The sequence below is a fragment of the Dipodomys spectabilis genome, unplaced genomic scaffold, assembly GCF_019054845.1.
Source record: "Dipodomys spectabilis isolate Male_0828 unplaced genomic scaffold, ASM1905484v1 ptg000784l, whole genome shotgun sequence".
In the NCBI taxonomy this organism is placed as follows: Eukaryota; Metazoa; Chordata; class Mammalia; order Rodentia; family Heteromyidae; genus Dipodomys; species Dipodomys spectabilis.
The window spans coordinates 304347-329380 of NW_024871461.1; the positions used below are offsets into that span (position 1 = coordinate 304347).

At 42.1% G+C, this 25034-nt stretch overlaps 1 protein-coding gene across 6 annotated transcripts in view; it reads left to right on the forward strand.

The window, feature by feature from the left end:
- Positions 1-263: 263 nt before the first annotated feature.
- Kbtbd12 (kelch repeat and BTB domain containing 12) overlaps positions 264-25034 on the forward strand; it is a 41309-nt gene continuing 16538 nt past the window's right edge. The window contains exons 1-6 of one of the 6 annotated variants that reach the window (XM_042673255.1): positions 264-395; positions 5320-5547; positions 8187-9360; positions 11693-11764; positions 11919-12189; positions 14392-14542. In XM_042673255.1, coding sequence (XP_042529189.1) covers positions 8291-9360; positions 11693-11764; positions 11919-12189; positions 14392-14542 — 1564 coding nt within the window. In that variant the 5' untranslated portion in view covers positions 264-395; positions 5320-5547; positions 8187-8290. Of the gene's footprint in view, positions 396-741; positions 824-5319; positions 5548-8186; positions 9361-11692; positions 11765-11918; positions 12190-14391; positions 14543-25034 lie in introns of those variants that run through there. The other 5 variants (XM_042673259.1, XM_042673254.1, XM_042673257.1 and 2 more) reach the window with 5 other exon arrangements.

Sequence of the window (25034 nt, forward strand, 5' to 3'; positions counted from 1 at the left end):
CGCGGCGCTGCCGTCCTGTGGGCTCGCGCGGGAAGGCCCTGCGCAGGCCCAGAGCGTCCCACGCGGCGCTGCCGTCCTGTGGGCTCGCGCGGGAAGGCCCTGCGCAGGCCCAGAGCGTCCCTCGCGGCGCTGCCGTCCTGTGGGCTCGCGCGGGAAGGCCCTGCGCAGGCCCAGAGCGTCCCTCGCGGCGCTGCCGTCCTGTGGGCTCGCGCGGGAAGGCCCTGCGCCGGCGCGGTCGTCTATCCTGGCGCCGGCGCCCGCGCGGCGCGTGGTCCGGGCCGCCACCCGCCGCACCTGTCACCCGGACGGCCGCCAGCGCCCTCCTCGCGTCTGTTTAGGTCGCTGAGCCCGGCCGCAAGGCCATATCGGGCAGCGGCGAGCGCGCAGCGGCAGCCGTAAGTGGGGCGCGGGGCCGGGGCCGGGTGCGGTCCGAGGGCGGGGGCCGGGGCCGGGGCCGGGTGCGGTCCGAGGGGAGTCGCCGGGGCCGGGGCCGGGTGCGGTCCGAGGGGAGTCGCCGGGGCCGGGGCCGGGTGCGGTCCGAGGGGAGGCCGGGGCCGGGTGCGGTCCGAGGGCGGGGGCCGGGGCCGGGGCCGGGTGCGGTCCGAGGGGAGTCGCCGGGGCCGGGTGCGGTCCGAGGGGAGTCGCCGGGGCCGGGCCGGGCCGGGCCGGGGCCGCGGCCGGAGCTGAGGGCCCCAGCGCCCCCGCGGGAAATGCAGAGGCTGCGGCGGAAGCCGGGACCCCCTTGTCAGAGCTTTTCCCCCCAGTAACCGTGGGATGTGTCAGCTTTGCACGTGGACACGGCACGCACAACCGCAGCGACGAGGTGAGCTGCAGCTCTGGGGTCAGTGCCCGCCTCCGTGCTGTCCAGAGGGTGCTGGGGCGCGGCGTCCGCTTTCCGCGGGAAGCCCGCGTCACCCTGCATGGAGCTGTGGGCAAGGCATCACAGCCACAATGCTGAATGCTGTACCGGCCTTGGGCAAGGCGACGGTAGCCACTTGAAGCCTGACTTCTGGAAGCTAAAGAGAAAATAGTCAAGATTCCGGTTTACTATGTACAAACCCAAGAGCAGGGAAGTTGTCATGAATTTTGTAACCTGGGGGTAAAAAAAAGAATTTAGCCCAGCGCCGGTGGCTCACGCCTGTCATCCTAGCTACTTGGGAGGCTGAGATGTGAGGATCACAGTTCAGAGCCAGCCAAGGCAGGAAAGTCCAAGAGACTCTTATCTCCAATAAACCACCAGAAAACCGGAAGTGGCACTGTGGCTCAAGGGGTAGAGCGCTCGCCTTGAGCTGAAGAGCTCAGGGACAGCGCCCAGGCCCAGAGTTCAAACTCCACGACCAATAAAAAGAAAGAAGGAAAGAAATTTAATGCATTAATTTCACGGAACAAACCACAGTGAGCAGCTCTTATCAAGAATCCTGAAGTCATTAAGACAAGCCCCTTATGCTCAGTACATTCATCTTTGAAAAGGGAGAGAGATGTTTAAGTAAATGATACTAACAGTGCAACAGCATAATGGACAAAATCCAGCCAGCCTTTTACCCCTCTTTATGGTATTTTCACAATAAAAAAAAAAAAAAGATCGAGCCAGCCAGAAAGCAAAAGATGGCTTCACTGGGAGAGTGATATCTAAGCTGAATTTTGAAGAGCCAGTTACATTTTTGCAGATGGACAGGAGGATATTCTAATCAAGAAAACCACATATATGCATTAGAATTGTTAGCACATCATTACCACTAAAAGATTGAAAAGTATAAAGAGGAAAAGTTAGAAGAGGAAGGAAAAGGTGAGAGCTTCTAGGTTGTAAAGCGTCATTATGCCTGAATGATAGGCCCACGATAGTTTTACTAAATGTGGGATGATTTGTACATTGCAGTCTCCAACTTGCAAACCCCCCCCAACCAAAAAGGAGAAGTTGCTTTAAACATTTGTACTAGGACATTGTATATTAAGTACATTATATACTATGTATTATAATTAATATAGTGAATATATCATATTGCTATAGTAATACATTGTTATATATTCTGACATATTTACATATATATTAAAATGCATTAAAATATAACATGATATAAGGTTGACATTATATCAGTATTCCTTAGTTTGCTAACCAAAATCTTTCAGTTATGCCTTTTCTGTTTTAGCCCTAGATTACAAGTTCATGATTTATCTCCCCTGCTTTTAAGGAGTTTTAAGCAAATTGTGTGGCTTTAAGGCCCTGTCCACGTCATTTCTCTGCTCTTCAGTTTTTTCTTTGATAAAAATCAAGGACTTGATGTTAATCAACTCTATCACAATTATAATCTACTCAGCCTACTCACGCTACTGAACATTTTTGTGGGGGAAAATATATGTACAGATTCAAGAATTTAGTAAACTTTTCCATTATACAGGTTAATGCCAGAGAAATTAAGGAAGAAGGAGGGATGGGACCACAGTTTCAAAGCAATTCTCATTCAGACTGGATGGAAAGTTTTTAATCTTTTGTGCTTGCTAGTCTTTGATTAGTTGGACTGCCTACAATTTGACTTGTTAAAAAGAAACTCAATGTGTCATTTTTTTCAAACAAATTTATAGATAATACACAAACAGGGTTGGTTAAGTTTTCAAAAGCTCTGAGTGACTAATACTAATTTTTTATTTTCAGCTTGTTTTATGTAATACTTAAGATATGCAAAAAGGCATACAGAAGAGTAAAGTGGTGTACCCACCACTCAGATGGGGATTTTAAACTTTTTTGTTTTTGTTGTTGTCATGGGGCCTGCACTCTGGGCCTGGGTATTGTCTCTCAGCAATTCACCTCAAGGCTGGCACTCTACCACTTGAGCCACAGTGCCACTTACAGCTTTTTCTGCTTATGTAGTGCTGGGCCTCGTGCATGGGCCTCATGCACGCAAGGCAAGCACTCTACCACTGAGGGTAGTAAACATTTTACAGTTGAATCTGTCACCTTTTCCTACTTACCCGTCCTTTCTTCCCCACCTCTTGAACTTGGTGTTTATAATTATCCTTTATTTCTTTATACTGCACTACAGTTGAGTCCTTAAAGAAAATATAAGTTTTAACCTAATTTTAAATTTACAGAGAAGTTCTGAGAATAGGATGTGATAACCATTAGTCCCATAGTAACCTTTATCAGACTCATTAATTGTTTACTATATGGTCTGGGTTTACTCCATTAGAAAATATAATAATGTTTGGCATTGTTTAAATACATTAATGGTATGCAGCACATATTCTGCTCTTTTTCACACATGTAGAATTCATTTTTTTCTGTTGTACCAACAGTCTTCTGCATGAATATATCACAGTCTATTAATGTCTGAATTTATTTCCAATTTTTTGTGGTTTTAAACAGTATTGCTATACATTTAAGCTAGTTTAACTTCTGTAAAACATGGAGAACTTTTTAGGAAAAGAAGGCATATTTAGCAACTGTAAGACAATGTAAAAGAAAAAAAGTTAGGCACTATAAAAGCAAAACACAAGTATTTTAAGGAAATTGAAATTTTTCCCCACATTAAATTTATAGGAGTCCATTTCTCAAAACTATAATGGCCATGGATATAACTGCATTTTGCATTCACAAAGTAATTAGGCCTTATTCTTGTGGTTTATATTTATCTTTGCTACTCATTTTTCTTCATTATTGTGGGTACTATTGTTATGAATGCTCCAGTTAAGTCTTCTATAAATTGGAGCAGAGAATAACTTCCCATTGATATCACTGAGAACATTTACACAATTTTATTTTGCTAATGAAAGGAGAATGCACTCTGCCTTCATTATGAGGAAAAGTTGATGCCATCTCTCTTCATTTATGAGCCATATGTGTGTCTACAAGTGATTTGTATACAAAACCAAATAACTGTTCTGTTTGAAAAACATGCATATAGGTATATCCTTCATCAACTTTACCAAGTAAGTTTTACTAAGCAAATCACATATTGTAGGTGAATGACCTTTTTTCTCCCAGCTATTCTTAATAAAATTCTCAAGAGAAATCCCACCTGAGAAAACTAGACTTAATAGGCTGAGAAATTTGGTCCTATTACTCAACACTAAAACAAGAATTCAAACCCAGAGCTCAATAATGCAAACCCAACCAAGTCTACATCCCTGTTCCTAACCTTTCAGCTACATTCATTGTAAAGTGTATTTATTGAACACTTGAATGGCAAAAACTAACAACTACTTATATACTGTATACACCCCATTATACAGATGAAGGAAACAAGATTAGAAAGGTTGAATAATTTTAAGATTATAGCAAGTTAGCAGTCAACTCAGATTCAAATCCAGAATTCCTCGCTTCAGAGGCCACATCTGCCATATTAGTATCTTCTATGCACTCTCAAAAGACAATACTGTGAATATAGTGGCTAATTTAACTTCGCAGGCATTTTTCAGGATTCTCATCTGTAAATGCATTTAATCCATACCAGTTAGAGTAGTTTTCAGGCAAGTGGAAAGAAGGGATACTTAGGAAACATGTATGTCCATTAAAAAAAAGTAGGAATGGGAATGTGGTTTAGTAGTAGAGTGCTTCCCTAGCATTCATGAAGCCCTGGGTTTGATCCTCCGTACCACATAAACAGAAAAACCTGGAAGTGGCACCACTGTGGCTCAAATTGGTAGAGTGCCAGCCTTGAATAAAAGAAGCTCAGGGCAGTGCCCAGGCCCTGAATTCAAGCCCCCAGGGCAGTGCCCAGGCCCTGAGTTCAAGCCCCAGGACTAGCAAAAAAAAAAAAGTAAAATGTTTCTTTAGAATATTTGAAACAGTTATTTCTATATTTAAGAAAGTTCTTGTTTTTGTTGTTTTTCAAAGTCAGTTATTTGAGGCAGAGAACTACATCCAGGGACAGTATTTATCCAATAAATTGTTTTATATCTGAGAACTAAAGGATCTTTTTAAAAACAGGACCACTTTCTCCAAATCCTTCAGCTGCACTTAAGGGAAATGTAGCTTAGTCAACCGGACAGGGTGTTGTCATACTCACAGTTGAGAGAACCGGTTTATTTATAACATTAGATCAGCAGTCAGCAACCTGCCACTTGTTTTCCTACAGCCTACTAGCTAAGAATAGATCTCATCATTTTTAAATGACTTGAAAAATCAAAAGAGTATTTTGTGACAATGAAAACAGGGCATGTGAAAATATGTGAACTCGGGCTTTAATATATAACAAATCTTTTTTGGAATATAGCCATGTTCATTTGTTTTTTTTGTTCATGGCTGTTTTGTGCTGTTATAGCAAAGCTGAGTAGTTGTGACAGAAACCATCTGGCCTAAAATGTCTAAATATTTACTTTCAGGCCCTAGTTTGCTGACCCTTGCACTGGAGTAAGTGAGTTAAAGTGCAGATGCTGGAGCTAGATGGAATTAGATTCATCATTCGGTGCCTTCATCTGTAAAAGAAGTTCTGGCCATTTCATCAGAGAAGCAAACAGAATAGTGACAAGTAATTAATGCTTTTTTATCAAGGAAAAATGAAGACAAGAGGTTTCTATGCTCTTCTTGCTGACAGTATGATAACAGAAAATGTAAGAACATGACAAGGACATATGATGTACAACTATAACTACCTTAGGCAACTTTTCTCAGTAGTTCTGCACATACCACTTACACAAAACTATAAAGATGCTTGATTATACACCACAGCAATCCTAATTCAAACCAACTTAAACTATCTCAAAACTATAAAGCCTGTTTCAAATTCCATTACTATGGATAGTCCACACTGTTCTCTAGATTTGTTATGTCCTCATCGGCTGATAGGAGCATGTCTCCAGCTGTGGCCACCGTCTCATCTCCATCCCACGGGCATCCCAATCCTTGAGCCAGAGACCTGAGCTCATGTTGGCTGGCCCTGAGTCAGCCATGATGGGAATGGGAGCCATCTACTGCCAGTCACACCCACACCACCCATAGGAAGCTGAGGATGAGATTACCTAGAGCATGTTTAGAAAGAAAATAAGTACACAATTAACTACTTATTTCAATCTAACATCTTTTTTTTTTTTTTTTTGGTCGGTCTTGGGGCTTGAACTCTGGGCCTTGGCGCTTTCCCTCAGCTCTTCAGCTCAAGGCGAGCTCTCTACCACTTGAGCTACAGCGCCACTTCTGGTTGTCTGGTGGTTTATTGGAGATAGGAGTCTCACAGTCTTTCCTGCCCGGGCTGACTTTGAACCGCGATCCTCAGATCTCAGCCTCTTGAGTAGCTAAGATTACAGGCGTGAGCCACCAGCGCCCGGCTTCAACCTAACATCTGAAACTACTTTTACCTGTGCTTTAATTAAAATAGCTCTTTTGCTGAAATGTCTCTCAAAAGCAGTTTGCTTTCTGTCTAAAAGATAGAAAATTAGAGGGTTTGGTCAATACATTTGGGTCTTCAGCATCCTCATTCTCCTAACACTGTCAAGATCAGGGCTCTGGGAAGTGGTTTGGAAATGCCTGCTGTGGCTGCAGTGAGGACCTGCACGTGGTCCTCTGGCCTTGTGACCTTTGGGGGATTCTTACGTCAACACTAATGGAATAATAAACATTTAAAAATACTTATTTCCTTAGAAGGTCTGTTTTCTGGACTGGGGATGTAACTCAGTAGTAGTGAGTTTACCTAACATGTAAAGCCTCAAATTTGGTTCCCAGTGCTGGGAGAAAGGCTTATATTCTTTTCAGCTCCACATAGCAGCTGCCATGTGTAAAGCACTTTGGTATGGTTGTGTGTCAAGAAGGCTATATGATTTGAGCTAGTCATAGTGTCAGAGAAGTTGAGAAATACAATGGCCTCTTAACTGCACATGGTAGAATTCTCTCAAAAAAATAGAAACCAAAGCAAAAGTTCACTCTTCACCAGCAAGGCCTTTCCAAGAAAGCCTTATGTTTTACTGAAACAAGACTGAATCATTATTGCCAGAAAATCCAGCAGGGAGGGTTTTGTTGCTATTTGAAATGCACACCTTCTGAGATTGACTGGTTATTCTAATTACACAAACTTCAGCACAGTGTTTCTTAGCTCTTACAGTTGCCATTCTACAATTGGACATTTCTATCATGCATAAATTTGTTAATTCAACACACACACAAAACTGCCCTTTCCGGTGAGATTTTTAATTCTTTTTTCAGGGTTACAGAAAGTGAGAAATTTTCTAGCCTGTATAGCTGACAGTTTTTGAGTTCTTGTTATTGAAATAATTGCCTCTCCTTTCTTAACTCCAGGTACTAACTCTTCTGCCATTTACAGCCAAGTAAGAGCAAGAAAGGGCGCCTGGAGACCCTCCCTCCCCTCAGAAGGGGGCTTCTGACTCTGGGAAAGTCCTTTAAATCAAAGCAGCTAATTAACTTCCTCGAAACCCCCCGTTTCCACTGCCCCCGGGAAGGCAAAGATGACTCCACTAGCTTAAAGGCACTTTTAATTAGACCAGTGCTTTGGAAAGCCTGATGTAATTCAGTCTCTGACACTATGAAATAGAGAACAAAATAGAGCTGAGCCAGGAGGAAAGATAGAGAAGCAGGAAGGCTTCTGTGTAGTATCTTGTGTAGGATGATTACGTTTCAAAGGTCACAAATTTCTCAGGTCAGCAGACATTTTGCTTGTGTTTTCCAACACTTGATAAAAGGGAAAATTGTTATTTTCTACTAGTTTGAATTATTTGCCCCATATCAAAGCTTGAGTGCAGTTTTAGTGGACCCTCAGCCATCCCACTTCAGGGGATGGATGGTCCTGCTGTGGTTTTGTGAGTTGGCCATTGGGTATATATTCTGGAGGCAGTGGCTATAACCTTGGGAGTGATACTATACCTTCTTAGAATACTGATGTCCTTGTGTGCTCTGCCTGCCTGCCAGCCAGCCATATTCAGTAACTAGTAAAATGTGTTCATCTTACGAGACTGTTTTTCTTTGTTCACACAGAGGGAAGATGAAATGTCCAATTCTAGGAAAATATCTACTACTAGGTGGTATGGTGGCAGGGGTGAGGAGACCTCACCCCTGCAGGTCAGAAAAGCAGTAGTGGTAGCAGTTAATAATTTGCAGATTACCTATCAAAGTCATTTTCATTAAAAAAGTAGTTAAACTTCTCTGCTTGGAATGAATACTTAATAAATACTTCATAGTACTAATGGCATATTTCAATTATGGCACATTTTTTTCTTAGAAAAACTGCTTCTTTTCTTACCCTCAGGACTGTTTCATGGCATCTGTTTATTTGTGAGTAATCAGAAATGCAAATAGCTCTTCAGGAATCAAGCTAAACTTAAAGAAGACGCGTAGAAATTAGAGAGTGTCATGGAGTACAAGATTGAGGGAAAGGAAAAATACCAGCATAGCTTAAATTTACTGAATAGAATTAAAAACATGAAAGAATTTGCAGAAATGATTGATGTAGTACTCATAGCAGAAGAGGAGAAATTTCCTTGCCATAGACTGGTTCTGGCTGCGTTTAGTCCCTATTTCAAAGCTATGTTCACCTGTGGACTACTTGAATGTACTCAGAGGGAAGTCGTACTCCATGACATCACAGCAGAAAGTGTGTCAGTGATACTAAATTACATGTACAGTGCTGCTTTAGAGATCAGCAACACCAACGTGCAGACCGTGGCTGTAGCTGCCTATTTCATGCAGATGGAAGAAGTATTTAGTGTATGCCAAAAATACATGATGGACCACATGGATGCCTCCAACTGTGTAGGAATCCACTACTTCGCAAATCAGATTGGAGCTGAAGATTTATCTGACCAGTCAAAGAAGTACTTATATCAGCACTTTGCCGAGGTGAGCTTACATGAAGAAATACTAGACATTGAAGTGCACCAGCTTTTGGCACTTATTAAATCAGATGATCTAAACATTTCCAGGGAGGAGAGCATTCTGGACTTGGTTCTAAGATGGGTAAATCATAACCAAGAATTGCGTAAAGAGCATCTTGTTGAACTCTTGAAGCAAGTCAGGCTAGAACTTATAAATCCTTCTTTCTTAAGACAGGCCCTAAAAAGGAACACAATGCTTCTGTGTGACGCAGGTTGCATTGACATCATTCAAAATGCATTCAAAGCCAGCAAGACACCCCAGCAGCACCCCCTGAACCTTCGCTATGGCATGGAAACCACCAGTCTTCTGCTTTGTATTGGCAACAACGCTTCAGGAATCAGGTCACGACATAGGAACTATGGGGATGCCAGTTTTTGCTTCGACCCTGTGTCACGGAAGACCTACTTTATTTCATCCCCCAAGTATGGGGATGGTTTAGGAACTGTGTGCACTGGTGTCGTCATGGAAAACAACACTGTTATTGTGGCTGGAGAAGCAAGCGCCTCCAGGCTCTCAAGACAAAAGAATAAGAATGTGGAAATCTATAGGTTTGTATCTATCTGCAATCTTTTTTAAAATCCTGTTTTGACACTGGCAACAGTAGAAGAAAATACTACTGAGAGGGTCGTCACATCTTAAATGATACATAATGAAAACTACCCTGAAGGCTCCTGAGAAGGCATAAGCATAATACAGCATTGATGATGAAGTAATGTACATTTTTAAATTACTGTATTCTTCCCGTAGTTTTATGGCAGACCAGGTTTGAATTTAGGATCCCCTGCTTGGTAGGCACTCAGAAGGCACTCCAACTCTTTTTGCTTTCATTATTTTTTGAATGGTGTCTTGTGTTTTTGCCCACAGTTTGCCTACCTATTTCCTCCCATGTAGCTAATAATACAGGTGTATACCATGAAATGGTCTCACAGTAAGGCCTTGAACTTGATCCTCTGCCTCTGCCTTCTGGGTACTGAGATCGCAGACATGCACCACCAGACACAGCTATATCCTTTTTTTTTTTTGCTATATCCATTTTTCTTAGTAAGTTTTAGAGTTTTTTGTGGGCATTTTGTTTCTCCATTTTAGTTCAAAGTATTATTACAAAAGTTAAATAGCAACTCACCCAGAAAACATGTATTTCTCAATCTTGGTAGGGTATATTTCAACTCAAGCCTGTTTTCTTAAACTTTGCCACAGAAAACCAAAACCCATTTTTCTGAACTAGGTACATATTCATTCTACTAATTTGTCTCATTAGCCCCATACAGATTCTTAATCTTTCTCTCTCCTCAAATCCATACAGTTAAAAATAGTAGTGAAAATACTCCCTGTGGTTCTAGGGACTGCCTTCCTACCTTAAAATACCTAGAAGACAGACATCATAAGATTTGCTGTGTCTCTGCAGTCAGCCCTGACAAACTGTGTTCAAGGGAAAGATTACCCCATCCAGCTTCCCTGGCAATCCTGGAGCCAAGTGCTTTCTCTGAGGAGTGAGGGTCAGGACAAATGAAGAAATGCTTGTTACATGATTATCTGTCAGAGGTTACTCTAAAACTGAACTCTGAACAAAACACATAAGTCCTGCAGCTGGGAATGTGGTTTGGTGGTAAAGTGCTTGCCCAGCATGCATGAAGCCCTGGGTTTGATTCCTCAGTACCACATAAACAGAAAAAAACCTGAGTTGGCACTATGGCTCAAGTGGTAGAGCGCTATCCTTGAGCAAAAGAAGCTCAGGGACAGTGCCTAGGCCCTGAGTTCAAGCCCCAGGACTGGCAAAAAAAAAACAAAAAAAAAAACATATTTTATTCTTGTGTTCCAAATAGCACCTTTTTGTGGTATTTCCCTGGTATTTCATGGTTTTATTTTTAATTCCAGGCATATTTTCTAGATTTTATGGGAACATTTAGTCCACATATTTTAAGACTATCAAGTTATGGAAAAAGTGCTTACCAGCCAGGCATGCTGGTCAACTTATATAATAACAACCTTTGGGAGGAGAAATAGGTAGATCACAAGTTCAGGGCCGGCCTGGACTACGTAGGGAGACCTTGTCTAAATAAAATATGAACATTACACTTGGGGCTGGGAAGGTGGCTCAGTGGTAGAGTGCTTGCCTTGCATGCATGAGGCCCTGGGTTCGATTCCTCAGCACAACATAAGCAAAAAGAAAGAAGCCAGAAGTGGCACTGTGGCTCAAGTGTTAGAGTGCTAGCCTTGAGCTGAAGAGCTGAGGGACAGAGCCCAGGCCCAGAGTTCAGGCCCCACGACCTGACCCAAAAACAAAATAAAAACTAAAACATTACACTTACCATAATCATGCAGCACAGTAAAGTATATCCATAAGCCTGTACAGTCAGTGACTAGTGTACTCACACCTCCCATAATCAGCTGTGAATTGGATTCTGGGAGGTGTCAGGAAATCATCTGTGTGCCCCGAATGTCTTTCTCCCAAGACTTCCTTCACCAATATAACTATTCATGAAAGAAGTGGCCACAATTAACATACACAGGTTAAAATAGATGTTCAATGCCCAACAGACATCTACAGATGAATTTTTATGCCATTTTCATGACCCAATTTAAGCCAGTTAAAACTGCAGCAATTCTTAGTTTTCTAGCTCCTTCAGCTTACCCAGTTAGAAATCCTAAGCTGTAGTATTTTTAGATCTTCTGCCCTCAAACCATGATTTTTTAAATTTGGTTTTAAAGTGATACTTTATTTCCATGGTGTAAGACAATTTTGTATCATTATCTCTTTTTTACTGATTCTTTCATGATAAAATAAATGATGTGTTGAAAGTCTTTCCAATTCTTGATTTTCTTGAAGTAACGGCAGGTCTCAGATAATCTATAATTTTGTGTGTATTATTTTTCCTACAGATGTTTAAAGCAGATGTCATTAATCGTTTTTCAGCATTCTATATGTTATTCACCAGTCCCTAAAAATACAAAGTGAGTCAATACCACTATCTTGTGTTAAATGCCTCTGCCCTTGAACTAGACAGATTTCATTGTGTTTAGTTGGAAAAGAAACGTAAATATATTTCTTGGGTGAGTTGTTTTAAAGTTAATCCTAATCCTGGGTTCTTTTTCTCTTAACTTACAGGTATCATGACAGAGGAAACCAGTTTTGGGAAAAATTATGCACAACTGAATTTCGGGAACTCTATGCTCTGGGCAGTATTCAGAATGACCTCTATGTTGTCGGAGGACAGATGAAAATAAAAAACCAGTATCTTATTACAAACTGTGTTGATAAGTACTCTGTAGAACGGGACAGCTGGAAGCGAGTATCTCCCCTGCCATTACAGTTAGCCTGTCATGCTGTATTGACGGTGAATAATAAACTTTATGTGATTGGAGGCTGGACCCCTCAGGTTAAGAAACTTCTTACGTATCTAATTGGCATGTCTGTGGAGAGTCTGACTGCTGAAAAACATAGCTGTTGGATATTAACAGTGTGATTTACATTTTGCAAAATGTCTTACATCTCATAAAATACAAACTAAGGTTTTAAGTAGCAAAGCAATTTTAGGAGAATGGATTCTGAAGTGTGCTTTTCAGACAGAAGTTCATTCAGTATTCATTCTTCACAACCCTTGCCATTCTTGCTAGTTATGACAGATGCTGTGGGGAAGGGTCCTCTTCCTGGAACATCTAAGTGGATGGCAGCGGCCGCATCCCAGGCCGCCTGCCCAACAGCTGTATGACCGAGGGCAAGGCACGTTTAGGTCTTTTCCACACTTAACACTCTAACTGCAGATGGGAAAGTGAGGCACAGATTCTGTGAGGTACAGCACCATCACTTCCAAGAAAGATGTTTTCATTATAAATGCTTGATTTTTTTCTGTGCATCAACAGATGGAAAAACCAGAATACTGTTTATATAGAGAGAGAGAGGCCAAAGTCAGGCAAGCCAAAGCTAAACAGTAAGCTGTGTGACCACAGTAACCCCTGCTTATGATTCCTCTTGGGGCCTAGGACACTCATAGTCCTCTCTCCAGCCTGGCCTGGCCTCCTGTCTTTCTTACAGGAATGAGTCTTACTAGCTCATTGGCCATCTCCCCGATAAAAAGTGAATTCATTTTTGCCTAATATTATGTCTTGTTTCTTTAGAGTTGCTTCATGGTTCAACTCATACTTTTGCATCCATTTCATAAGCTTGATTTCTGCTGCTTACAAGTATATCGTAACTTTTCAAAGCCTAAGCTTCATACTTTATTTTTTATTCATACATTTAAAATTTTTGTGACATTTTTATTTGTGCTTTAGATCCAAAAGCAGTACAGAGTTCATCACAGTAGCTGAAGACTGATGCATTATTTGTAGTTAAATATTTTTTAAACTTTTCCACTTACATAGTTAATTTGCATGAATGAGCTCCAAAAACAGCTGACAGGTTTTTCTCTTACTGGAGATTAAATACTTATATTAGAAGGAAAAGCAAATATTTACTAATTTTGTAGTCTCTGAACAGACAACATGAGTATGTATTACATAACAAAGGCTTTTGCTAATCTGATCACATTTATAAATTTATAATACATTATAATAAATTTTATTATAATTGCAAGATAAATGGGCCATCAGTGCACTATGGCGATCATAATTCTTAGTCTTTTAAAATTGTGTATAATTTTCATAAGTATGGTAATTATTTCTTTGCTGAATACTTAGATCTTAGCTTAAGTCATAAAAGTTTCATGTAAATTATATACAAAAAGTATTTCACCTAATGTTTATAAGTAGAAGCTATTTACATTTGTGTCAGAGTAATTATTTCACTTTTACTATCTCTAGTCATTAAAAAAGTGGATATATAAAATATCCTTAAATAAATTGTATTAATCTATATACCTTGGAAATTGAATTCAGACCATTCACATAATTGTGATGTAAAAATTCTAAAACATAAATGTTTGCGAAACTGTTAGACTGGAAAAATATAAAGTATGACTTACTAAAATTAGTTTCTCACAAAGATCTTAGAATCTACAATTATAAAGTTTGGTAAAAATAGAATATTATGGGCTGGGAAGGTGGCTCAGTGGTAGAGCACTTGCCTTGCATGCATGAGGCCCTGGGTTCAGTTCCTCAGCACCACATAAGCAAAAAAGAAAAAAACTGGAAGTGGTGCTGTGGCTCAAGTGGTAGAGCGCTTGTCTTGAGCTGAAGAGCTGAGGGACAGTGTGCAGGCCCAGAGTTTAGGCCCCACGACCAGACCCCCCCCCCCCAAAAAAAAAAATAGAATATTACTTTGAAGAGTACAAGAGACCTTGGTTTCATTTTTAAGGTTTTCCAATTGTTTCATTTTTTTAAAAAGTATTTTGCTGTTAAAAATCACTGATTACAGCCTCTTAACCCTGCACATTAGTCCCATTACTACAGAATATATAAATTCCCCTGATGTTGACTGTGTATTTATAACTCTAAGGCCAGAGAGTGGTATGACTTTGAATGTGAGCCATACAGTTAACCTCTACTTATCTCCTCCACTGTCTGTTCTGATTAATTGCCACCATTATTCACAAAGACAGCGAAATGATACATTGTTCCATTGGCTGTCATATTTCACACAGATGGATCTTCCCGAGGAAGAGCCTGATAGATTAAGCAACAAGCTGTTGCGCTATGACCCCACCCAGGATCAATGGCAAGAGCTCCCACCCATGCAGTACTCCAAGTACCGGTTCAGTGCAGCTGTGGCCAGCGGCGAGATCTACGTTCTGGGTAAGAAGCAGCACACTGCTACCATTCATGACACCTTCACCTTCCTCAGCCTCTAAGTGAAGGGAGGTACTCTCCTTCTAATTCAAACACTGGATAAGGGTTTCCTCTTTTCTAATTTTCTAGAACACTGTCAAATAAGACTAAATAGAAGTCCATTAAGAGCATTTTTGAGGGCTGGGAAGGTGGCTCAGTGGTAGAGCGCTTGCCTTGCATGCATGAGGCCCTGGGTTCGATTCCTCAGCACCACATATGCAAAAAGAAAAAAAGCCGGAAGTGGCTCTGTGGCTCAAGTGGTAGAGCGCTGGCCTTGAGCTGAAGAGCTGAGGGACAGCCCAGGCCCAGAGTTCAGGCCCCACAACCGGACCCCCCAAAAAAATAATAAACTATTAAAAAAAAAAGAGCATATTTGAGTGCCTTGGAGTGAAACTGATACATCTTTTTAAATACTGCCAGGTGGTATACTGTGAAATGGGAATAAGTCTTTAACACTTTGAGTGATTGGGTGTGGGGTGTGAACCACTGTGTGCCATTAGAAGAAAGGGCGGCAGTAGTAAGCCTGGGTTGCAGGTTCTGCCAGTCTTCCTCATTTACTCACCCGAACAAGTCTATAGAGGTGCTGCCACTGATGTTCAGCTGAATGCATTTTCCTTGTCTCTTGCTCATGTGTGGTCTGACTCTAACCACAGGGATTGGTGAAGGAATTCAATGCACCTCTACTAAAGTGGGTAAAATTCCAGACACCCCCTGTAGTTCTGGCTTTACTCCTGGGTTTATTACGCCTGTTGCTCTCCTGGGTTTATTACGCCTGTTGCTCTTCTAAGTGCATTCCCTCTCCCTCCCCTCCTCCTCCCTTGCCCCCCCTCCCCTTCCCCCCCCCCCCCCCCCCCCCCCCCCCCGTCTTCCTCGGTTCCTTCCCTACCCTGCCCTTTCCCTAAGTTTGGGAAAGCCTGTGTACAGGAGGCTGATTAGACTCCTAAAATGGTTAACTGTGCCAACTCTTTATTTCCTCCCATATGCACTGTGGATAACTGACAGAAATATGGGAAAGAAACACAAGGGAAGCCATGAAATGTGAGTTAAAAGCAAACCAAGCATCTGAATAGAAATTTTAAAAAAAAAACTGAAGAAAGGCTGATATCTCTAGGCTGTTTGCACACAGCATGAAGAAAATATTTCATGTACTCACTGTACAATGTATTAATAATGGTTTTAAGAGCAAGAACATTGTGTAACATAACTTATGACTACTTCAGTTATGAGACTCACATAATTTTTTCCTTTGAATAAATATTCCTTATTTAAGATCATATGCTATGTCATGGCCTAAGAAGAAATAATAGCTATAAGCTGTGATGAATTGCGTAGGGTAGGTAAATTGCTCACGGTAGTAAAGGGTTGATCTACTAAGAAAATTGAAGTTAGGACAACCCAAAAGCGAAAGTGATGTCTAAACTGAACCAGAATGAGGTATCCTGAAATGTGGAGCCACAGGCTAGGCTAAATGTGGGGTGAAATGATCAGGTGTTTCTTGGTAATTTGTATGGGCAAATACGTCTTTTAGACACTTGGAAGCCAATACTTCATGGCATAGAGCTCTAAACAGACTATAAAATTCCTGTAGGTGAAATAGAAAACAAGTATAGTCTTCCAGAAAGGGGGCTCAGGGAGGGGCAGGGAAGAGCAAGCGGGAAAGCAGCATGAGAGGTAAGAATGAGGATTATACGAGTAGAAGATAAAAGAGACAAGCAAATGAACCCATAGGGACAGTTGTGAGAGCCAGTACTATAGGAAAATTGAGAAGCAGGTTATGAAGACATGAGCTAGAGAATTAAGAAAATGATCATGAAAAGGAGAAATCATACAGAACCAGCATAATTTAAGAATATTAGTGAAGTGATGATATAAAGAACAAATCAAGCTCGGTGCCAGTAGCTTATACCTGTATTCCTTGCTACTCAAGAAGCTGAGATCTGAGGATCATGGTTCAAAGACAGCCTAGGCAGGAAAGTCCATGAGATTCTCGTCTCCAGTAAACCACCAGAACACCGAGAGTGTGCAGGTAGCTCAGTGTGGCAGAGCACTGACCTTGAGCACAGTGCCTAGGCCCTGAGGACTGGCACCCACAGAAAAGGAGTACATCAATGACAACAGGGAATTGGAAGTGAAAGGGTGACTCAGAAAAGTATTACTGGGGGCTTAAAATGCAGTGCCTAGCTATTTGCTATTCAGAACTGGGGACCGCTTTGTGCCCTGTAAAAAGGGGGTAGATCTGCTGCCTTGTAAAGTTCAACCCAAAGAGCCCAAACTCATTTTATAAGCTTTGAAATGGAGTTCCATTGTTTAAGATTTTGTGGTGTTCTTATATTTCACTGTCCATTGTGTATATATTTGGAATTTGGGCAAATACCATATACAGTTCAACCCTAAAACACTACCCAAGGGTACCTTATAATTTTGGTTCACTGTTAGAGCAGAAGCCCTATCTGCTTTGGGGGAACTATAGTACCCCCAGTGTCACTGACAATCTAATGGTGCGACCTCTCCCTACTCCATGTAGTAAATACAATTCTTCCCCCTCCTAGACAGATTCCAGAAATCCCCCAGAGAGCCCCGCCCATGCCCTTCCCCATGAGGCTTGACCTAGAGTGGGGAATAACCCAGTTTGGGAGTTCAGTAGGTTCAGACTAAAATCCTTTCTTTACCAATCACTAATCTTGGCCCCATAAATCTTTCTAATATTATTATTTATATTAAATTTGGCCTGCCTACTTAGAGTTATTGAGATTAAATTAAGTAACGTATTACAATACCCGAAGAATAAGCATCTAGGCATTATAGCAGCTATTTACGGAGCCATTTATATTATAGACTATTACAGTTTGAGTCTAGGTGTCCCCCAAATTCTCATATGTTAAAAGCTGGCCACTAGCTGTGATGTTGGAGAGAGGTGCTAGACGCAGTATGGGAGGAAGTCATATACACAGCAGTTCTGTCTCTCTCTCTTCTCTCTCTCTCTTCCTCTTTCTCCTTCTCTCCCTCCCTCCATTCTCTTTTCCTCTCCCCCTTTCCCACCTCAAGCCCAAAAGAACAAGGCTGGGCCCTCTGAAACTGTGAACCAGAACAAAGCTTTCCTCCCTGTGAGATGCTTACCCCAGGCACTGCATCTTGGTGATGGACACCGACTAACAGAGATGCTCTGCTGGAGTTGTTTGTACAAAGTTTCCCTGGGTAGTCATAAATATGGACAAAGTGTTACTCCCTTCTGCATAGCTGGCCGGGGACCCAGACCAGACTAGTGTTCCAACTAAAAATGTTGGGTAAAGAGTTTTTTTTTTTTTTTAAGCTCCTAAGCTCTGTTATGTTAGTAAGAATTTAGTTAGCAAAATGCTGAGTCAAAGTAAGTGATCTCTAGCTGTGGAGTTATGATGCTGACACACTACTCCCAGAAAAGAAGATTTGAGGGCACACAAGTTTGTAAAAATAAATAAAATTTTCAGCTCTCTAGAAATCAGAGACAAACAACAAATTGAAACTTTTTTGGGGGGGGGGAGGGTCAGTCATCTGTCATGGAGCTTGAACTCTGGGCCTGGGCGCTGTCCCTCAGCTCTTCAGCTCAAGGTGAGCACTCCACCACTTGAGCCACAGTGCTACTTCTGGTTTTCTGGTGATTAATTGGAGATAAGAGTCTCACAGACTTTCTAGGCTGGTTTTGAATCATAATCCTCAGATCTCAGCCTCCTGAATAGCTAGGATTACAGGCGTGAGCCACTGGAGCCTGGCTAAATTGAGAACTTTTTGTTAGAATCCATCCCAGCGGTCCTAGGGGACAATGCGGAGACAGTCACACACAGGAGGAAGATTACACAGAGACAGGCACATAAGGAGAAGGATTATAAAGAGGTTTATTGATGGGGCCATTTTCCCCACGGGAGAGGGAGAAATATGGCATCTGTCCCCATCCAGGTGGTAGCTTGTAACTCCAGGCTAGAAGGGGAGGTCCTTTGTGTGCACAGGTAGGTCTGGGCAGAAAATAGAAGTGCCCACCTATCCTGGCAGGAGCTCCAGAGCAGGGAGGAGTTCAGGTCTGGGTACAAGCTGCCCCGGGAAATGTAGTGGGAGGGGCTGAGGACCTGAGATGGGGGGAATGCCATCACTTTTTTATAAGAAATTATTGAACTTGGGCTGGGAAGGTGGCTCAGTGGTAGAGCGCTTGCCTAGCATGCAGGAAGCCCTGGATTCCATTCCTCAGTACCACATACACAGAAAAAGCCGGAAGTGGTGCTGTGACTCAAGGGGTAAAGTGCCAGCCTTGAGCAAAAGAAGCTCAGGGACAGTGCTCAGCCCTTGAGTTCAAGCCCGAAAACTGGCCAAAAATGTAAAAAGATATTACTGAGCTTGAACTCAGTTGTGCTGTTCTCACCTGAGCTGTCTCAAGCCCCATGGAGCTCCCTTCCATGCTAGCTCTGCCAGGGTGGGCTGCCTAGAAAGCTCAGCTGTGTGGGCTACAAGAGGCAGCACTCATACTCACAGTGAAAACTGAAATTACTTACAAATGAAAACTGAAAGTTACCAGATAAGGTAACAGTTACAAGTGTAACTTCTTGTAACTTCTGACAATAGCGTCAAACCCATCCATTGTCAACAGTTGGTAGAGCAGTCAGTCACAAAGACAACCAGCACAGCCAATCTTGGGCTACCCCGAACCGGTTTGTATGGATGGCTGCACGGCATTGTAAATGTACTAAAAGATGGTTAAACTATGCACACACTTGTATAACATAGCATGTAAATTATGTCTCCCTAAGTGAATTTGTTACACTGAAAAAAAAAATCTAAGCTTCAGTTTCCCCAGGCTTTCAGTGCCAAAACCACCCAAGTCAGAAACTGAGGAGCACTCTGTATAAAGCCGGTGCTCCAAAGAGCTCCATCCTGCATCACTGTGCTGGAAGTGTGATTCTCACTTGTCATCTCAGAAGACCACAGAGCACGTGCCTTGGAACGCTGGAGCTTTCTGGGTGAAAGACCACGCCACCCAGCCCTGAGAAGTACTGAGAAGTCATTGGCACAAATAAGCCAGAGTTCACAGTCAGAGAGAAAAAAATCTTCTTAAATTTGAAGTGCTTTGGAGCACTTCAGTGTCCTCAATTACCTTCAAGAAGCAAATTCTCATCAGCTAGAAGAATATATCTTTATCACATACCACAAAATAATTCCTCACAAATAATTTTTCAAGGAAAAGAACCACTGAAATTCAAGAAAGAAGGCACCTCCAGCAAGAAACAATGGAGTAATAGCAAAAAAAGAAAAAGTAGGGGCCAGATGCACCAAAGTTTCCACATTGCATAAAATAACTTACTGTGTTTAAACAAAAAAAAGATGAGGAAATTAGAATGAGGAAATAGGAAATTACGGAAGATGATCAAGAATAATCAACTTTACCAAGAATAAAAAATGTATAATAAATAAAATTATAACTCAAAATTAAGAGAATTCATGAAGATAAAGAGATTTAGTACATTGGAAGAGAGTTCTGAAGAAATAACTTATTTCTGAATGCAACACAAAGAGACAGAGGTTAAGTGTGTGGAGAACAAGCGTGGAGGACCAATCATCTTTTAAAAGCCCCACAAGGAGAGTAAGAGTGGACTGGACTGCATTGCCCTTGGTGAGTCTGTCCCTGAGTGCTCCTGTGTGGAAGGCTTGATCCCCATGCTGAGAGCTTCCAAGGCAGTGGGACCTTGTAGGTCATTACTTCATGGAGGGCCACTGCCCAGGGAGGAGTGCTCACCCAGTGAGTTCTCATGCGAGCATGAGTTGTTAGAGCAAGCAGTGTGGGGTTTCCCGGGACCTGCACCTTCCTCTTCTCACATGAACGTCCACCACTAAGAGGCTGTCCCCACTGCACACAGTAGCAGAACTGTGGACGAAATATCCTCATTTCTTTATAGAGCCCCTAACCACAGCAATAAAATGCAATAATTCAGGGACAAAGGCAATGTCTGAACAAAAACTGTGAGAATTTTCTAAAACTAAAGAATGATGGTAATTCACACACACTTATTTTTAAAAAAGGTCAAGCTCAGCAAATAAACCAGAAATGTATACATGGAAAGGAAAATCCAACAGTGAAGCTAAAGAATACCAAGGACAAGATATTAAATGAACCTAGAGACTAGACTGGTGGCCTAAAGTGACAGGCTAATGGTATTCAGGAAACACTCATCTGCAGGAGAAAATGAATGCTAGCCTAGAAATCTAAGCCCAAAGAATAAGGATGAGACGAGGACATTCTCCAACAGCGTAAAGCTGACAGCAGTTACTAAGCAGACCACCATCTCCAGGATTTTAAAGAAAGTTTACTAACAGAAAGAAAGAAACTGGCAGAATATTTTAGTACCTTATAAATACTGAAACATTGACTTCTAAGATAATTCATAATTCTAAAGTGATAATAAAACAGTAGTAAAGGGTAGTCCTAAAAACTACAATTAATAGCATCTAAATAGGAAAGGACTAAATGTCATTAAAGTGTCCCAAAGCCCTTGTATTGTCCAGAGGGAGAGTAAAAGGAGTGGTTCGCCTTTCAAAACTTAAAATCTCCAATCCATTCCTAATGGGTGAGTGACCTATTCCTTGTACTTTCTGCAGCTCTTTGAATGTGCTCAGTCAAAGTTGGATACATTCTCAGACAGACAGATTCTCTGTCCTGAGTTATATCTTTGTTTCCTAAGACACCTATTTCAGATTTGAATCCATTTGCAAGAAGGAAGAACAGACACATGAGGCCTTACCTTTGAATTAACCCCAGAAACTGAATGCTTCCTAAAGCCCATTTTTAAAGTCTTGAGTTATAAAGATTTGAGAATTTTGGCCTCAGTTAAAATCTGTGCTAATTTTTTATTCTAGAAATGTTTGGTTTAGAAAAGCATGCTCTCAGATACCATGAGTGATTTGGATTTCAGCATCTGGGATTATGGCACACTAGGCAAAGAGCACATTAGCTGCACAGTGGATATTTTCTGAAAATCTGCAAATTGTGTTCTTCACATAAAGATAAAGGTATGGTTGGATTCTTGGCTTAAGTGACTCCATTGTTCACATGGTTACATGTGTGTTTTATCAGCTTTACCACACTGTAATTGGCTTTTTTTGGATAATTTCCTGGAAAGCTTAAAATGACTTCATCTATATAAGCTATACAAGTAAGTGATACCTTTACTGGGAATGCAGACATTTAGAACTGGCTGACTTTCGTTGTGACATTTTCCGCCCAAAGACTCAGGAAGGTGACGTTTTGTTGGGAAGTGTGGCGGTGATGCTGTTTCCAGTGACAAGCCACCGGGATCCTTTAGAAAGAGGCCAACACTGGAGCGCTGCTACTGCCATGTTTTCTTTTTCTTTTTTTGGTCTTTTGGTACCAGGCCTAAACTCAGGGCCTTGTACTTTCTGAGCTTGCTTGCTTGGCTGGCACTCTACCACATAAACCATGCCTCTGGCCTGGCTCTTTCTGGTTATTTTGGAGGAGTCTCATGGAGTTTTCTGCCCCAGCTGGCTTCAAACTATAATCCTTCAGATCTCAGCCTCTTGAGAAGCTAGGATCACAGGAGTGAGCCATGCCTTTTAAGATACCTTTGTCATTGGTTGGTGAAAACTGGTTTTAAGAGATAATTAGGCTGCTTTAATCTAAAATATCTTAAACACCTCCCAGAGGTAGTTCAGAAAACTTAAGATAATATAGCCTACGCTGTAGGAAATGTATGTCCTATGTTTGTTTTAAATTTCATTGTCATGCATCAAAAAGTGAATAAAATGCTTGAGTCTTATTAGTAAAGTTTTGAGAACGATGGGACACCAGTGCTCCACTTCTCTTCAGCCTAGTCAAGGGTCCTTGTTGAAGTGCTGTGTTATGAAATGCTGGTTAACGATGGCATAGGGGGTTCTCTCTGGAAAAAAATCATTGTGAGCAAAATAAACGTCCAAGTATTTTATAACTCATACTGTTAGTTATGTTTCTTGATAAATTATGCTTCTCAAATGTGTGTTCATGAATGGGCTGTGACGTGTTTTTAAAAGTCAGATGTGTTCACAGTGGCTTCAGCTTGATGGGGCAGGCAAAATTAAGGAGGAAAGTGAGCTCCAGAGGGCCTTGTGCACAGCGGCCCCCACTGCTTCACAGCCCTGCACCTCCTGCCCCTTCTCTCCAACCCAACGGTGGCGGCAGCCCCTCTGCACACAGCGTCTGCCACCTCTGCCTGCCACACACGTCAGGCCCTCACCGAGGGGCATGCAGTTCCCCAGTCAGCTCCCTCTCACCTGTCCCTGCCCTTGTGACATTCCCTCAGACTGTCAGGAGGAAGACACCTTGTCTTCTTCATCTCTGGGTCTGTCCTCAGAGCCGGCCTGGGGCCTAGCTTTCTGTAGAAGATGCTTGGTAAATATTCGTTAGCTGAATTGAATGTTCTCACCTGTGTAGCCAGTTCCATCCCACTATCGCATAAAAGACCACCAAAAAATTAGCCCTACAGGTCTTGTGTTGAGTTTTTGTTTTTTTTTTGTCTTTTCTTTTTTGGTACTGGGGATCGAACCCAGGACGTTGCACTTGCTAGGCAAGCGCTTTGCCACTGAGCTACATCCCAGCCCATTGTGTTGAATTCTTTTTAAGAAGGAGCTTTACATTTTCCTGTCAAGGGAGACAGCTAATGTTAAGTCTTCCTACACAGCTAATGTCTCAACCTTTAAAGCTGTTCCTCCAGGAACCCATTCTGTGCCTCCTTGCTTTGCTGCAAACATTACAGCCTTGTCTGAGCTGACTCGGCTTGAATGCCATCAAAGAGGAGTGAAGGGAACGTTACATAAAAGGTTATTACAGTAAATGCACTGCAAAGATCACTTTAACGGTGAATTATTTCAGAGGTGAGAGGGCCAGATTTCACTGTGAAGGGATATTGCCTCTTCCTCCTGAAGCCATTTTTTATAACCTAGATGTCTCTGGAATTGCCTGCGTTGCATATTAGAATGGCACATTCCCAGCCTCACCCTTGACAACCTGAGTCAGTAGGCCTGAAGTGGGGCCTAGAATGGAAGTTGTAGGGAACCCCTCGGTGACTGTGGGATGAATGTTGGCAGGACGGAGCTTTGGGATGCAGACATTGTGAGGGAGTGCCAAGGGAGCCCCTGCTCGAAGGTGGTGTGACACGCAAGCAGTTCCCAGGCTAGCTTTTAGACAAGGCATTACCACGGCCATACAGCATGTCTTCTAAACAGCATGCATAAACCCCAGTATTCCGAGAAGTGGTCAAGGTACCCCGGTATTGACAAGGTTCCAGAGCAAGCTATCTGCCATGTTCTGTCTGCTAGAGTTTTCCAGGCTTCAATTCAATAGCTGAAGAGGCTTTGAACCGTGTTTGGCTGTGCAGCTCTACAAGCTACTCCTAGCTAAGATACCAAGTGTGTTAACCCTTCATCTTCTGGAAGTCTCAGTGGAGTACCCAGAAATGAATACTCTGAAAGACCGAAGTTACCTCTGGCTCCCAGACTGCAGCCTGGTTGTAGCTGTGTTCCTCACCGACAGAGGGCCCACATTGCATGTCTGGCTGTGTGGTGCGTCAGGATCTTACTCTGCATCTCCAATCTGGGTATAACCCCCGTGCTGTTATCCAGGCTGTTGTAGTTGATAGGATTTCCCAGAAGGCTCCAAGTGTCTCAGGGACAAAAACTAAAACTTGAAACTTGTTATTCCATCACACCTGGTACAAACGCGTAATAGGCATATAAAATTTTAGGTTGCTTAAAACCAACTATCTAGAAGCATCAAATGCTTTTGACTCTGCAGTCAGCATGCTTGGCAGCTTTCCCAGTGGGATGTGCTGGCGGTGGAGCACCGCTGGCAGTGCTCTCAGCCCTGGGTGTGGGCCTTTCAGTCAGTGCCCGCGCCACCCCCTGACCTGCCACAACAGCTTGACTGAAACAGACAAGAACTTGCTAAAAGCTGTGCCAACAGCAACTCTTCCAAAGAAAGACAATCCTGGGTATGGGTAATACTTCATGTGCATCTGTATGCATTATAGGTACTGTTCATGTTGTCACTCCTCAGTCTTTAAGAATATAATCAACTGTAACCTTCAATTCACTGACAGAATAACACTGTATCTTAGAAGTTGAAACAAAAAAGTCATGCTTTTAAAAAGGAAACATTTTCTTATAAAAGGAAAATACTAATCTTGAGGACATGCTCAGCAGTAGAGGGCCTAGCAAGTTTGAGGCCCTGAGTTCAAACCCATTCTTCAAAAAAAGAAAAACATCAATCATCCAAAGAAATGTCATTTTAAATAGAACATATAATCTTCAGTTTGTTGATCCTAATTTATACATGAAATCAATTTTTTATCACTCTTCATCTATCATTTCTTGGATCAATACAGAAATGAGCACAAATGACACTTTTTTTTCTTTTTTTTTGGTCAGTCGTGGGGCTTGAACTCTGGGCCTGGGC